General features: G+C 41.1%; 1 protein-coding gene across 2 annotated transcripts in view; it reads left to right on the top strand.

Moving 5' to 3' along the window:
- The window catches only part of LOC138535099 (dimethylaniline monooxygenase [N-oxide-forming] 2-like), a 365,292-nt gene that overhangs the window by 325,958 nt on the left and 24,454 nt on the right, over nucleotides 1-14,880 (top strand). For both annotated transcript variants that reach the window (XM_069641269.1, XM_069641270.1), the window contains one exon: nucleotides 7,067-7,139. In XM_069641269.1, coding sequence (XP_069497370.1) covers nucleotides 7,067-7,139 — 73 coding nt within the window. The remainder of the gene's footprint in view (nucleotides 1-7,066; nucleotides 7,140-14,880) is intronic.

Here is a 14,880-nt window from a genome sequence, read left to right as displayed (position 1 = left end):
TTCAGTGCCATTGATCGTGAAAGACCAGTCAGAAAGACACATGCGACCCTTGAGTTGAAACAGGTCAGTGCCTGTACGGGTAGCCTCTAGACCAGGAAAGAAAATTCCTGCCACGAAAACCAACGAGTAAAAGGGCATATTTGCGTGATGACATCCCGTGCAAAAACACATGATTTCAAATGTAAACAAACCGTTCCGTGCATGTCATTTCTGACGTTATTTAGATCATACGGAAAAATTGGTACTAAGCATCACTCTCTTAATATAATAGATACCTGCCATCATTTTGAATCTTATATTAAGATAAATAGCATTTAAAAAGTGGAGACTATATTGTCTCTAGAAATTATTGTAGCACGTGTTGACATTAAATGTGGGCTTGGTATCATTACTAAAACCCAGCCCTTGCAGTAATCATTTGATTGTCACCATAGTGACATGAACCTCAATTGTTCTATCATATTACAGAATGTCCACATATCGATTCAAAATATAAGTTGAAATAAAATTATAAACGTGATATAACATAGACAACAACAGTTTCCGAAATTCTATATTCTCAGAGGGAACTGAAATCTCAATATACCATTTCCAATTACAATTAATGTCACTGTTCCTGTAAGGATTTGTGATAGAACTCAATATTCCCCATTCTTAATACTTTTTGTGATTTGGACAAAAATAGAATGGCTTCATAGCTCAACAAAACCCAAAAGGGATGTTCCAATAGTGCTATTACCTGATGGACCATCAGGTTGATATAAATGCGGCCTCAAATCAATTATTCACAAAAGAACATGCATGTCATGGTCACAACTGAGGCCAACCAAAGTACTTCTCAAATAACAAATTAGTTGCATTCCATTTGCCTTAGATTAAGCTTGAGGTTGCTCCCTCGTTTTCCCTTCCTAGCCTTCATTAGTCCAATAAACCGAATATCCTCCGTATTACTCAGCTGATGTTGGTCTTGCCAATGTATGGCCAGTGGAGATTTGGGGTCAATACTTCTCAAACTCACCAGATGTTCCCTTATTCTAATTCTCAACTGTCTAATAGTGCTGCATATGTAAAGTTTGCCGCAGTCCCAAATTATAGCATGTACCACATAACATGTTTTGCAGTTGATGAACCCATTAATCTTGATAGTTACTCCATTGGTATCAGTAAATGATTGACAGTTTCTATGAGCATATTTGCAATAGTTGCAAATGCCAAATTTGAAAAAAACCCTACTTTTATTAAGCCAATTCTCATAAGTTTCATCATCCTTAACATGCAAGAAAGATGCAAATGCTTACTGTAATTACTGAGTTCTTTAATTCACAAAGACTGATAACGATTGTGGCTTGAAATTAAGAATTGACCATTGAGGTTTTGTCTCCACTGTAGACACTCCATCCTCAACCATTGGAACTGATCTGGTGTGTAGGGCCTGCAGGGGCTCCCATGACTCACTGTTCTCTGTTAACCTCCCAGAGGAACCCTCTGCCAACTTGATCCACCGCCCATCGCCTAGCCTAAAAGGAACAAAATGAAGAAAACTGCTAGTAGACGTTGACAATGTCTTGTCTCTAATCTTGCAACAGCGCCTACTTGTACCACCTTGTAGCAATTCTAAAAACTCCAGAGAGGACTCTACGCATCCTCGACAGGCCACCGAGATTGCTAAATCTGCTTCTGACTTCCTGCAGCTTAAGAGGTAATTAAGAGGTAATTAAGAGGTCTGGTGCCTCCGCATGTTTACCTAAGAATTCTACAGGTGCTTCCACTAAAAGGTTGCAAAAAGATAATCACACTCTCTTTGGGGCCATTTGCACTAAGAACTTAAACACGCCCCATAAGCGGAAGCATACTGCTGACCACTCTAATTCACTTATATTGGAAGATTTGGAAGATATTCACCAGCTTTTTGACACAGAACCCACTTCACTTCCCAGAGCTGAACCTTTGTTTAATATCCTTGCAGTTAGTGGTGGTGTGGCCAATACTTCTTCGCACCAAATCAGTAAAGGCACTTTGACCGACTTACCTATTGTCTGAATGTCTGGTTACTCAATCCAACCCGTGGATGAATTCACATCTTGACAGAGTGACTTCTTTTGTAAATCACTCTCTACATAACATCAATGATGGACGTGCCAAGGATAGGCAAGACAAAGGCCTGTCCCTTAACAGGATAATCAGAGCACATAGCTTATTCAGCAGAGATAACCTGTTTTGAATCGTTTTTTGCATTTTTGGAGCTATGCCACCTTATTCCTCAACTACATGTTATCTCTACGAGGGATATTAAATTAGTGGATGATGGACAACTATGAGTCAGCTATCATATTTGTAAATATTCACTGGGACGCCACAATTGATTTTATCCAGTGAATCTGAGTTCCATAGAATAGTCTACAATTGTTCTATCATGTAGGCTCCAGTAATCAAGGAGAGGGTTACTGCATGGCAGCGTCCCTGGACTAGTCCTTCTATCTTGACTCGTAATATGGTGTTTAAAGAGCATGCAAGCCCCTTTTAGATGCTGATACTAAGGGTGGCAAGGAATGCCAATGGAACTGGAGAGGTTGATTTTACTGAGCAGCTTGACTCACAGGCGCCTCCAACCTCAGTGGATTCGTCCTGGTGATCTGAATGTTTACCCTATAACTCCACAAAGCGACCATGATTTTGGCTTTAAACTGCTTTCTTGGAATACAAGAGAGTTCGCTCATCTAAACTTGGAGGATGGCTTGTTTAACCACCTGCCGCCTTTTGGCTTAATAGCTTTACAGGAAACATGGTTGTCTGATGCTGTCGTATTTGATGGTAGGATTACAATTCAGGGTCCGGTGGTCAAAGGGCAACTGGCAGGCCCATATGGGGGTATTGTGTTAAGCTGTCCATCTTTAGTTAGTTTGTTTGATCTCTGTGTGCACTCTGACTATATTTTGGCCGGACTAATGACTTGTTTAATAACTGGTGGGTTCTCTTTTAAGTGCTTGATTATTAACATATATGATCCTCCTGAGTTGAAGCATACCAAGAATATTCAAACTATTGTCTCCAACTTGATTGGTGCGCTTGGTTCCGCTTGTGTGATATTGCTAGTGAGTAACTTTAATGCTAGAATTCCTCCCAATCTGTACTGCCTGGTTGAGATACCACAGGCTGTTATGTTGTAATCCAACGTTTATAAAAAGGTGACATCTGGCAAAACCTTTTGCGTGTTTACGATCTTCATATGTTGAATGGGAGGTGTGTGCACTTCTCTCCCTGGTATTACACTAGAATTGTGGGAAAGTGTTTTAGCACAATTGATTACGCATTTGCCCCTTCTTGTCTACTTGTGAGGAACATTGATATGTGGATCACATCTAGAGAAGAGAGTGACCACTTTCCCATATTGGTACTGTTTGACATGCTTCCCTCTCCCATGCTTTCTGATCAGGCAGGAATCAAAAAATAGGGCTCCTAGTGTGGAACCTATTCTACCCAGGAAGGTTAACTAGGAAAACAAAAGATACAAATGAATAGGTCCAAGGATGCTAGGCTCAGAACAACACCTCCACATGTATTATCAAACTCTGCATTGCTAAGGAAGGAATCACTCTTCAATAGTATGTTGTAGAGATAAATCTCATTTTTTTTATATTAGAGTTATGTGAAAAAAGACATAAATCCAACATTTAGAGAAATTAAGACATCAAAATGGTTTGCTAAAACAGAACAATCAGACAAAAAAAACAGAAAGATATTTACAACACACAGTGCCAAAAAAACATTTTTTGGGACAATCTCCAAATTGTGTGTGTGCAACAAACCCGACTCCTATTAGGATTTGCCAAGAAATTCACATATTACAGTGTACATATTCAAGTCAACATTTGTGGAAAACACATAGAACAATGGGTACACAAAATTATTTTTCTTGCGTAAACAGCATTAATGTGCTGTAGTTTTGGGGGGAGTAGTGCGTCTGACTGTACCCACCATTGATCAGGAACAGTCATTTGTTAATCTGGGGTCCAAATCTTTGAGAAGCACATACCTTGACCATCAACTGAATGGTGTGGGTAGCCAAGACGGTTTGACTGCCTACTGATACAACTTATTTGTAGCTAAGTATTTACACATTAAATGTAACTGAGTAAACGCCAGAGAAGTTATTGGGGTGCAAAAAGGACAGTCCAGGACCATGCAGGGCTGCAGATAGTGTGCTGCTTGCAACTTGGAAACTACCAGACATTTGATTGAGTGTGAGGCCCTTTCCAAAATCAGACTGATTACACTATTGGCATGCGGGGTTAGCATTAATGATGTCAGCCTAGCTGAACTATGGTCCAAGGCTCAGAAATGCAAATACACAAAAGAGGGAAAATCTAAGATCCGCTCAGTCAGATGCCCTTTCAGATTTGGGCTGTTCCTCTTTTTGGCACAAGTGAAGAGATAAGCTAGCTCGCCACTAGCACAAAAGAAACTGTTGAGAACTCTAACTGAAACATGGTTGTCGGGCCTGACCGCATTTGTTCTTAATGATTTCGTTCCTACTCATTAGACAATGTTTCAGTTCTCATCCGCCAGTCAAATTGGGGAAAAGGGAGCTATTTTCTACCCTGAACGACTATTTGTCAGCTGGAAATGCCTCCTCTTCCAAACTCAGAATCTCTGCCATTGCAAATAACTTTGCGTGATTCTTTTATTTTCCATTTACTACTTACCGTCTTCTTGGACCAAAATCATCTCATATAGATATCACTTCGGAGGTAGTTGCCATGATTTTATTATCTAGAAGACGTCTTTTGATTTAAGGTGATTTTAACCTTTACCTTGACAAGACTTCTAATTTAGCCAAACTTCATATTATTAATTGTATGAATGACCTTGGTTTATAAAGTCTGCTCTCAGCTCGTACACATTAATTAGAACACTCTAGATCAAATGATTTGATCCCACTCTGAAATACAGCTGTTGAATTTCATTGATTGTACATGGACAGAGCACTTTGGTATTCTCTTTTGGTTTAATTTGGAGCTCTCTAGCATCCACAGTAATCAGAACACAGCCAGTTTATATGGGGAGTAATCTCTCGAATATATGGTGATGCATGATTATTTCCAATCAAATCCGATCCCCCTGGATGTGGTTCTTGATGTCAGAGCTTTGCTAGTGAAATACAATAATGGCATGATGGATTTGGTGAATAAACCAGTACTCTCCTAAAGCTAACTTTGTAAACCGGAACAAATTGTTTGCACCTGAAAATAACACATTACGCCACTCCTTTCCTAATCTGGAATAGAAATGGCATGCTAAATATGATGTGAATTATAAAGCAGAGTTCAGGATACAGCTTAGAGTTCACAATGTTTCCATTACCAAATCAAAATATCTCTATTTTTGTGAAAGACTAGACAGTTCCACAAACACTTCTAAGGAGCCTTTTAACATATGTGATGAACACGTTCTTGCTGTACCACTTGTGGCTACTCTGGGACTGGTTGATGCTCTCCTTGAGGTCTTTGACAGCAAGATCATTTCAGTCAGAGATAGTCTCACTACAGTTGCTACTTCTGCATCTATCCGAAAGACTCAGTAATGGTCCTCTGCCAGGCAACCACTTTGTATTCTTATATATTTTTATTATTTTCCTCTGTTGGGTGGCGTAGTAAAACGTATTAGCAGTGCAAACCTTATGGCTAATTTAATGATTGTGTTCTCTAAAATGGCTACATGTATTTTTTCTGCTTTATGCTAAAAACCTTCTCAACATTCCTAATAATGTTTCAACTTTGTCAGAAATACCCTCTGATTGGAAAAAAGCAGTTGTTCGTCCCATTTCTTAAGATGCCATCTTTGAGTCCTCAGGAGCTTAATCATTTTCGTCCTATTTCTGAAATGCCTTTTTGACCGAACAACTGTAACTCGTGGTTCTGGCACAGCTCCAGCCATTTTCACTAGATGCTCATCCAATCGATTCCTCCCAGGCAGGTCCCCATCATAACACAGAAATTGTTGCTGGCCCCTTGCATGCAATTCTTTTTTTTTGTACAATGACCTCCTATACAATAGGTCAATACTCAATCAATATAACATGATAAGTCAGGGTTTGGTAAATGAAAAACATTTTGTCCAGAGTATTATGTGCCTTTTGTGAGGACTGAATTAAAATATAAATCCATTAACCTATGCACAGAAGCAGATGTGTTTGCCTTCTGAAGAGTTCTCATCCGTTTTCTCCACTGTCTTATGATTTAAAAGTACTGTGCGTACTCCATTTTCTCTGTATTTTACATTGGCTTTCAATCAATGTTTTGTGTTGTTAAATGCTGCACCATGCTAGATATTTGTATTTCCATTGCTTGCAAAGTGATATATTTGCAAAGTATCAGAGGTTGATGCTACCGACTTGTTCACTGTCCTATAGACTTGCCCTCCCTAATAAATGTCAAGGGCAATGGGGCAGAGATTAAAAATGCAAGAGAGTCACCTGACATTAACCAGAACTTCCATTTTCTCTAAATAACACTTTTATCTGATGACAGCTCCAGACGGTTCCATGTCTTAAAATCGCAGCAAAAATGGCCGTGAATACAAAATATCGCAGCAAAAAATCCTGTGATTGTTTGCGCCACAATCATGTAAAGGATGCGGGGACACCCCTGCAACCCCCGGACCCATTATACCATTTAAGGGGAGCGGGGGACACCCCCACAACCCCTGCTTACCTTAAATGGTATAATGGGGTACACCTTTACCGGGTCAAACCACGGCATTTTTGCGATTTTTTTTTTTTTACTGGCAACATTTTTGGCGTGATTTTATCACCTCATACCCTCCAGACCCAGCTATCAACATCGTTCACAAGACCCTATTAAAAATCCTGACTCCCTGCAATCCCCTAACTTTAGATATGTTTGGGAGAATGATAGTTTGCGCAAGTTAGTTTTCCAAGGTTCTGCCCAGGCACACATATTCTCGAAATGCTGACATTGCTGATTTACCTCATGGATCTGAAATGTGACCGTGATGTGAGATGATTTCTGCTACTGGGTTGTTTGACGGCATATCTCTGTTTTTCTAGGCATGTGCAAGCTCCCGCCATTGAAAGAGATCATGGAGGACATTTCCAGGAAGAATGAAATATTGCTGAAAAGGTGGGAAATATAAAATAATCTAAAGAAGAAAGCGTAGGGCTGTAGGGCCAATCAGACATTTTGGAGTGAACATTCAAGCATGCCAGTGATGGCTTGTTCTAGTGCCTCAATAGTAATGCTTTGTGCTGCCAGAGAGAACCCCCTATACTGAGTCCCTAATCATGGGCTGATTTGGCTTTTACTTTAGTACAAGGTGGAACCTGCTTTTGCAGCGCTATACAGCCTTTCTTTGCCGTAGAGGATACAGGAAATACCCCAAAAGACGGCATCCACTTGTACAAAATTTGCAAAGACCAGAAAAGGCCTGTACCATTCGTACGAATCCGAAAATACTGAACATGAGGAGCAGGGATTGCAGGGGTGTCCTCCGCTCTCCATGTTCGCCATTTTCTAATTGGGGGGTTGCGGGTGTGTCCTCCGCATAGTGGAATAAAGTAGGTAAAAAAAGGTAAGGACCTAGCGGCGCCGGTTGCTAAGCACGTAAGTCGCAGGGAGTCGGCGGCACACAGCGAGGTGTGCTGCCAAAAGGTAAGTAAAGGGGGGTGGATTTTCAGGGTATGCTTGGTGTGGCATTTACTTAGGGTTGTTTGACCGTAACAGTAAAGTTAGCTACAGTCTTTTCGGCCGCAACCTTTCGTTACGGGCAAACAACCCAAATCTGATGATACAGGGCCTACTTAAGATGCTTATTTTACATTTGTGAAAGAAGGATGTGTCTCAAAGGTCCAGCAAGACGGGATTACACATCCTGGTCGCTATGCAGAGTAAGTCTTTCCATTGCAATGTTGGTTGGCCTCATTCCACTCACACAAACACTCACATTTAATGCACTTTTTAAAACGTACAAAGAAGATCGCTGGTACTTTGCCATTAGTGAACTTTTTTTGGCAAATTATATCATCTTTAAAGAACATCATTGCTCAGGTCAGGTGTAAACACAAAATATGTGGGGGGCATAATTGCAAAATATGGAAAGTGGTCCTTGATATTCGTTCTTCTCCCAAAGGCATGAATAAAGCGGCAGCCTAATTTGGGGACACTTGTAAAGAGGGGGGCCTCTGCACAGCAGGAATGAAAGGGGTGGCTGTTACGGTCCTAGCTCATGGGCTCTGTTTCGAACTGAAACCAAAGTGGACCCTGGTCCAAGTCCTTTACTGTAGGTCGAATATTTACAGAGGAACCCTTTTTGAAAAGTGAAAGAAAAAAGAGAGACCTGGTTTGAAGAAGTGAGGAGTGTGTGATAATGTGTGGGATTAAGATGGCTTGGAGGTATATTTGCACTTAGCCAGTTAAGGCAAAGGACACAGATGTATAGACAAATAGTTGAAAGAAATCCAAGGATCATTCACCTGAAAATGTCACAATTTTGAAAATGTATAAGTGGCTATGCAGAATAAGACCACACAATATTAATGCAAATTGACTCTGTCTTGTTCTAAAGAATGAAAAACGAAATCCTTCTTAAATGTGGAAAACTAAATATAAAACGGAATCCCATTCAGTAATGGAACGTGGACTTTAATGATATGGTTAGTAAATAAAAGTATAGCTACTGTAGCATGCAAAAGATAACATATGCATTTCCTCTGTGCAGCCTCCTTTCCACACCACACAACCCAGGATTAAGGCAGGAGTTGTGGTCATGTGACGTCACGTGTGAAACCCCCATGATTGTGACATTATTTTAAGATAACCTTTGGTAATGGTCTTTTTGGTTGAAGGTACAGAGAAAAATTTAAAAACTTGTGAAAAAAAAATCCCAAAGGTAATAGAACACTAGGAAACACGAAGAATCTTCATTAATATGTTTAGAAGAAAGGCAGAGGGTTATCTAAGAAAATGGTATGGATCTTTTCTTAGAATCAACGAAAGGACGACCTGCATGTTTTTTAATGTATTTGAAATACACATTTAATTTATTTAACATTTATAAAGCGCTCACACAGCCCACAGGCATCAAGGCGCTGTTACAGGAATTGTTTGTTTTTCTTAGTTGTGTAATTGTGTTGTTTTTTTTGTCTTAGTTACGTATTTATAACGCGCTTAAACTCCCAGAGGTTTCTAAGCGCGGACCCGGGGATCGAACCCGTTGTTGCTTCGTGTCGTCTTGCTTCCAAGACGCGCACGCTGCCGCTGAGCTATCCTCCCGGGACAACATGGGTTGTATATTATACCATTGACTGTCAGTTACTCATTAAAAGTATCAGATACTGGGCAAGGAAATAGCCATGGCCTATGGTTTAAATCTGCCCTTCCTAGGCATCCAAAGCCAACAGGTCAGATAGGCCCCACTGTATCATCATCACACATGATAACATTTGAAGTACCTCGGAGATCATCACTCTTACCTCACCTACTCAATATAAGCATGTTCCTGGTGGCAGAGATCCTCAGACAGTAGCATGTTCTTATGTCATGCTCAGTAGACCACATATCTCATTGGATGAAAGAGAGTTGCATTTGTTTAAATGGAAAGAAGACCTAGATCTTATTTCTGGAAAAGACTTTGACTGAATGACCGTTGCTCGAAACGTCTAGAAGCCAAGGCTTACCGAAGGCCACTTTACAGCAGGTTAAGCACCTGGAGGTCATTTTCAATGCTGTGCCCGCCTTTGCTCCTTGAGTCATTGCTGTGGTTAAGGCAGTCAAAGGTTCCTTTGCCACATTATTAAAAAACATCTGGGAAGAGATCTTTATTAATACTAATGCCAAGAGCAATTCCGAATCTCGGCAATAAATCCCTGACAAGACATTTGACACTGGTACCGGCATACGCTCCTCTGCAAGGGTTCGCTTCTGGTCAACCAGAGAACACAACAACCACTAACAGGAGTTCTTGCCAATTATTGCAACAGGGGAGCTGCGGAAAACAATCTGGAGGTTATCAAATGGACCATAAGGAGGTGAATGAGTCTTCTGGGTGCTGGGACTGACCATCCCACAATATTTTACAGGCATACAATGCACCTTTGACAATATTCTTGGTCCATTTTTGAAAACTTAGGTGCAATCCAATGTTTATTAAAAGCCATTATTGTTCCACTTTTTCTCACATGTGCTTAACCGTGATATGTTCTTAGAAGGTCAGGAAGATATATCTTTCTGGCAACCATCCACACATGTTTAATGGAAGAGAACCCCTTTTGTATTAGGATTTAGGGCAGAAATAGTTATATAACAAGAAGTGTCCTAATAATCTGATTTACATACACCAATGTGCATGTTATTCTTTTAGATCATGTGTGGCAATGGATGCCTAGTTTCTTCAAAATAGTCTCAGCAACGTCCATAGTGATAATACATTTTTTTAACACTTTCAGAATGGGTATTTTCACATTTACTCCAAAAAGATTCTTTTCAAGAATTAATTTTCCAATTCAGTCGGTGTTGACCCCGATGTACAACTCATTTTTGATCATGGTCATTTCCCTCTACAAATTATACTGTTTTATTTCTTTATGTATTAACTCGATTCAGAACTATATGGCCTGGCACAGTTGCTTTGGAGGCTGTGATGTCCTTGATACCTGCCTCCCTTGGAAGAGATATTGGCCACGGGACATCTTCGAGGAGGAAGGGATCCAGTCCTCCAGAGGATAGAACCATCCTGACTAATGTTCTGTTTGGGAAGATTACAATTCATTTAGGTTGCCCATTCTTGTGACAAGTCCCCCCAAAAACATGGTCTTCCTGTCCTGCCAGGTGTAACCCAGCAGATGTAACAAGGGTGATGCAGGGGGGCTTTATTTTGGCTGATACGATTATCACTATAGTTTTTATTAGTAACGTTGGTGGTCATATTTAAAGTCAAATGATGGGCCTTTTTCCCACAGGACTGCCCCGCAGCATATTACTTTGACATTATTCATGCATTTATTGCATGCATGTATTTCACAAAAAATACATTACAGTTTATTGGAACTATTGTACAACAGTTTCAATCTGTGGGCTACTCAGTCATGTGAAATGCTGTTTGTCCTGCAGAAGTAATTTCAGCAAAAGGTGTTGAAGTCTGCTTAGCATGCACACCTCTTTTGCATGGGAAGTCCAGGCTCTGTAATCTGTTTCCTCCCTTTCCAATAACCTGTGTTAACCGCACATACTTCTACCGCATTCCCTTGCTTCCTTGCTAGGTCTGCACTATATAAACCTGAATACAAATACACAATACAGGACTAACAGAGGGGTATGAGGCAGAACGTCTCAGCTCTAAGTGGGGAGGGGTTCTGAAGGTGTGGGTGGCACAGTGCATTTATAAATAACCAAGAACCCATGCATCTTCTTCTTGCAGGGCTGGGTGCACTCCCCTGTGAATACTGAGTGGACCTAGATCAGACTTGTGGTCCTCAGATTAGGAGGCAGCCATGCTTCCTTGTCTGATGCATCAAAGGTCACTTTTAAAACCATTGCTGATACTTTTGGCATCTCACCAAATGTTTTGGCAAAATGCAGAGCACCTCACCCACAGAGTATTTGCAAACATGTCTGCCACGTGGCAGTTAGGTTAAACATTTCCAGTGCTCTTTTTCCTTGGAACCATGGGGTAGGAGTATATAATGTGTTTCACAGGGGAGTGGTTGTGTGGAAAGCCTATCATGGGGGCGTAGTCCAGGGAGAGCGCGTAATGTTATTGCTGCATTGGCGCCAGCAGATGGCCAGGGTGTCAAGGGGAGGAGTGTGTGACCTAGAGGGAGAAATGTAGGGAGGATGGCAAAGGCTGGAGGAGACTGCCTAAGGAGCACAAGATCAAGATGTGATCTTTAATCTCTGAAGGTGTTGGTGGGGAAGTAATGGAAAACTAGGGTGGATGGAAAAGAGTAGTTCTTACTCTGGTTCTTGTTTGATGATACCATAGATGTCAAAAGAGGTGCTCCTTGATAATGGCCCTTACGTTTTGCCCAGCTGATTTATCTAAAAGACATGTCCCCATCCCTGTTTCTTTCAAGAGACCCACATGGAACCTTACAAGAACCAACTTCTGCTTCACGCTGCACAGATCCTTGAACATCTGCTGCATCTACAGGAGTATGGAGCAGATCATTGCTGCAAGTTCCGGGCTCTTTTACAGACACCGGAATGGGGCGTTTCTGCATTGGAAGCCCTCTCCTAGGGTCTGGAACGATCAGTGTCTGAGGATTCCTGCGATTCCTTCACTTCCATCACCTCTGCTGCCTGTTATTTCTACTATGGAATGGTTTCATCTAGACACGTGTTTCTAATTTACCCTCTTCTCCAAGTCATTTGCCAGTGAAAGGTCCAGCACTGGTAGGGGTAGAATACATGTTTGCATCAAGTATAACACATACATCATGTCAATAACATGGATACCATAGTATAGTTGGCAGCATGTACAGATTAAGAGAAAAACAGGAGTGTACAGTACAGTACAGTAAGTATTGTCAGTAGTTTTTGTTTTGCTTGGACAGTCCAGGTGTCCTCATGCCTATCACTGGTACTCGGTAAAGGCAGCCAAGGCAGAGATTTGTCAAAGTGTTGTGTTAATTACAGATATCCTTTTGGCCTTTGTCATGTAGAGCTTCTGCCTCTCTTCCTTCCACTCCAAAGAAGAGGAGGCATACATATGCCATCCCATATTCCCTCTCTTCCATCTTCCCGACCCCGAGAGCATAAAAGGTACATGTTAGGTTTAAAAGAGACTTGTCCCAAAAAGGGGCAGCAGTGGCAGGAGCACAGCATTCAGGTAACATGGAAGGATTGTGACTCACCCTCTTTAGGGCTATTAGCAGTCAATGGCATTCTGCTCAACGTGTTGCATCTTGGTTTTGGACAGGTATTTAAATAGACAAATGTCCCTGAGGCAATTCTCTGGCTCATAGAATGTGTACTTGATTTTTGGTTGTGCCTGTGTGTGGCAGGGTAAGCAAACCAAGAGACGATAACTAGGTATACTGTGCAATACAGTAACTTAATTTTAGTGAGGAAGAGGACCTTCTTCTTTCCCTTGGACAATACAACTTTATGGCCTTTGGGCGGACCTTCTCCTCCTGCGGTATTTTCCTTTCCATGATAGACACTTCATGTCCCAACATCAGTCTATCGAAAGATTTCAGGTGTTTGTGTGGCCTGGTGTGAACACGTAGAACTTCTTTCACTCCATTTTCAGCTTGGTGCTCTTGCCGAATCAGGGTCTGGTAAACTCTCTCTTCAAACTTCAAATTGCAGTTATGGTGGCATGATCAAATCTGCTTCTCATTTTTAGATGCTACAATGACCGTTGTTACAAAGATGATCTGTCATGCAACGGGGTACTGTTGAGTTGTGTGGTTCACTTTGAAGGAGTGGATTCATTCCTTTCAGGGGAACCATTTCTATGTATTTGTAAATCAAGAACAAAGTACACTTGGGGGTTGATGTGGGGGAGAAAGCGAGAAAGAAGTGCAGTCTCTGTACATGACACTTCTGGGTGGCACGACATAGCAAGTGGTGGGCTACGGGAAGTGATGAAATTGACAGGGTTACTTTATTGAAGCCAGTATAAACAACCTCCTGTCGCAATACAATTTATACCTTAGAATTGATTACATGTCAACATGCCACATTCCATTTTGGAGAAGCTTGTCCAGCAAAGAATAGTACTGCTGATGTTTACCATTATGAATCCAGAACTCCAAGTCCCACAAGGCAATGAAAAATCTTAGAATATCAATCCCGAAAAATATTTTGGGCCTACTGGAAAAGCAAATAACAGTCTCCAGGCATTAATATTATCTCGTTCAGAGAATACAGAATGGGTGTTGGGTGTTGGGGAGGACAGTCACAAAGCATCCGGGAGTATAGAACCTAAGAGACCTGATGGCTTTGATGAGTGTGCTACAGTGCATTAAGCAATTTAATCTGAAGATCACAGAAGATCTTTTTGTATTTCTCAAAGAATGATTATTACTAATGGGCTGTGTAAACAAATTGTATATTATAAAAGACCATTGGTGAGGGGGATGGAGCCCCCAGTTTCTGTGGCTGCTTGGTTCTCAGGCCAGTGAGCTGACCTATTACTCTGGTAATGCAGCATGCCTGATGCCTAGGAACCCCCTTTCAGCCCAAGACACACAGGAACATTGTGGCTAGATCATGCTTTTACACACACACTCACACACACGTGGTTATTTTGAATGACACACAGGCATGTAATGGAGAAGCAGTAGGCTGCACAAGACACCAAGTTATTGGCTGCATGTTAGGAAGATTTTAGAAACAAAATATTGGTGATATGTATCAATTACATGACCATTTTGGCAGGAAGAAATTGTGTTAGGTTCTCCTGACACTCTCAAATAGAGTATGTGCTAATCCTCTTGTGTGCAATGAAATAATAACCGTGACAGTGTTGCAGTGACAATGATGATTTGTATAAAACAGAGGCGATATTCCTAATCTACATCATTCAGACAACTTAATCTGGGACACCTTTCCTCTCCCCTACCAACCTCGACACCTCAATATCTGGCTCAATAATAAATGCCACTATCTTCACCCCAGCTTAACCAACCACAAATCAAACGCTAAGACTGTCTCAGAGCTGAGCAGGACCTATACACGGTGACACATGAGAAGGGTTTACAAAGGAGCAAATTAATGTGTGCTTGTTACACAAGTTTGCAAAATAATGTAGCTACAACACTGAAACAGGATGGGTTCACTTTGGGAAAACTCAAGTAACCAAGTTCCTCAGGATTCACAATCCTCAATCTGATACGGACACGTCTTTGTTTCATAGTCGCGA

This window comes from Ambystoma mexicanum, chromosome 1q (assembly GCF_040938575.1).
Source record: "Ambystoma mexicanum isolate Mex_15411 chromosome 1q, UKY_AmexF1_1, whole genome shotgun sequence".
NCBI lineage: Eukaryota > Metazoa > Chordata > Amphibia > Caudata > Ambystomatidae > Ambystoma > Ambystoma mexicanum.
This window is presented reverse-complemented; position numbering and strand designations above follow the sequence as displayed.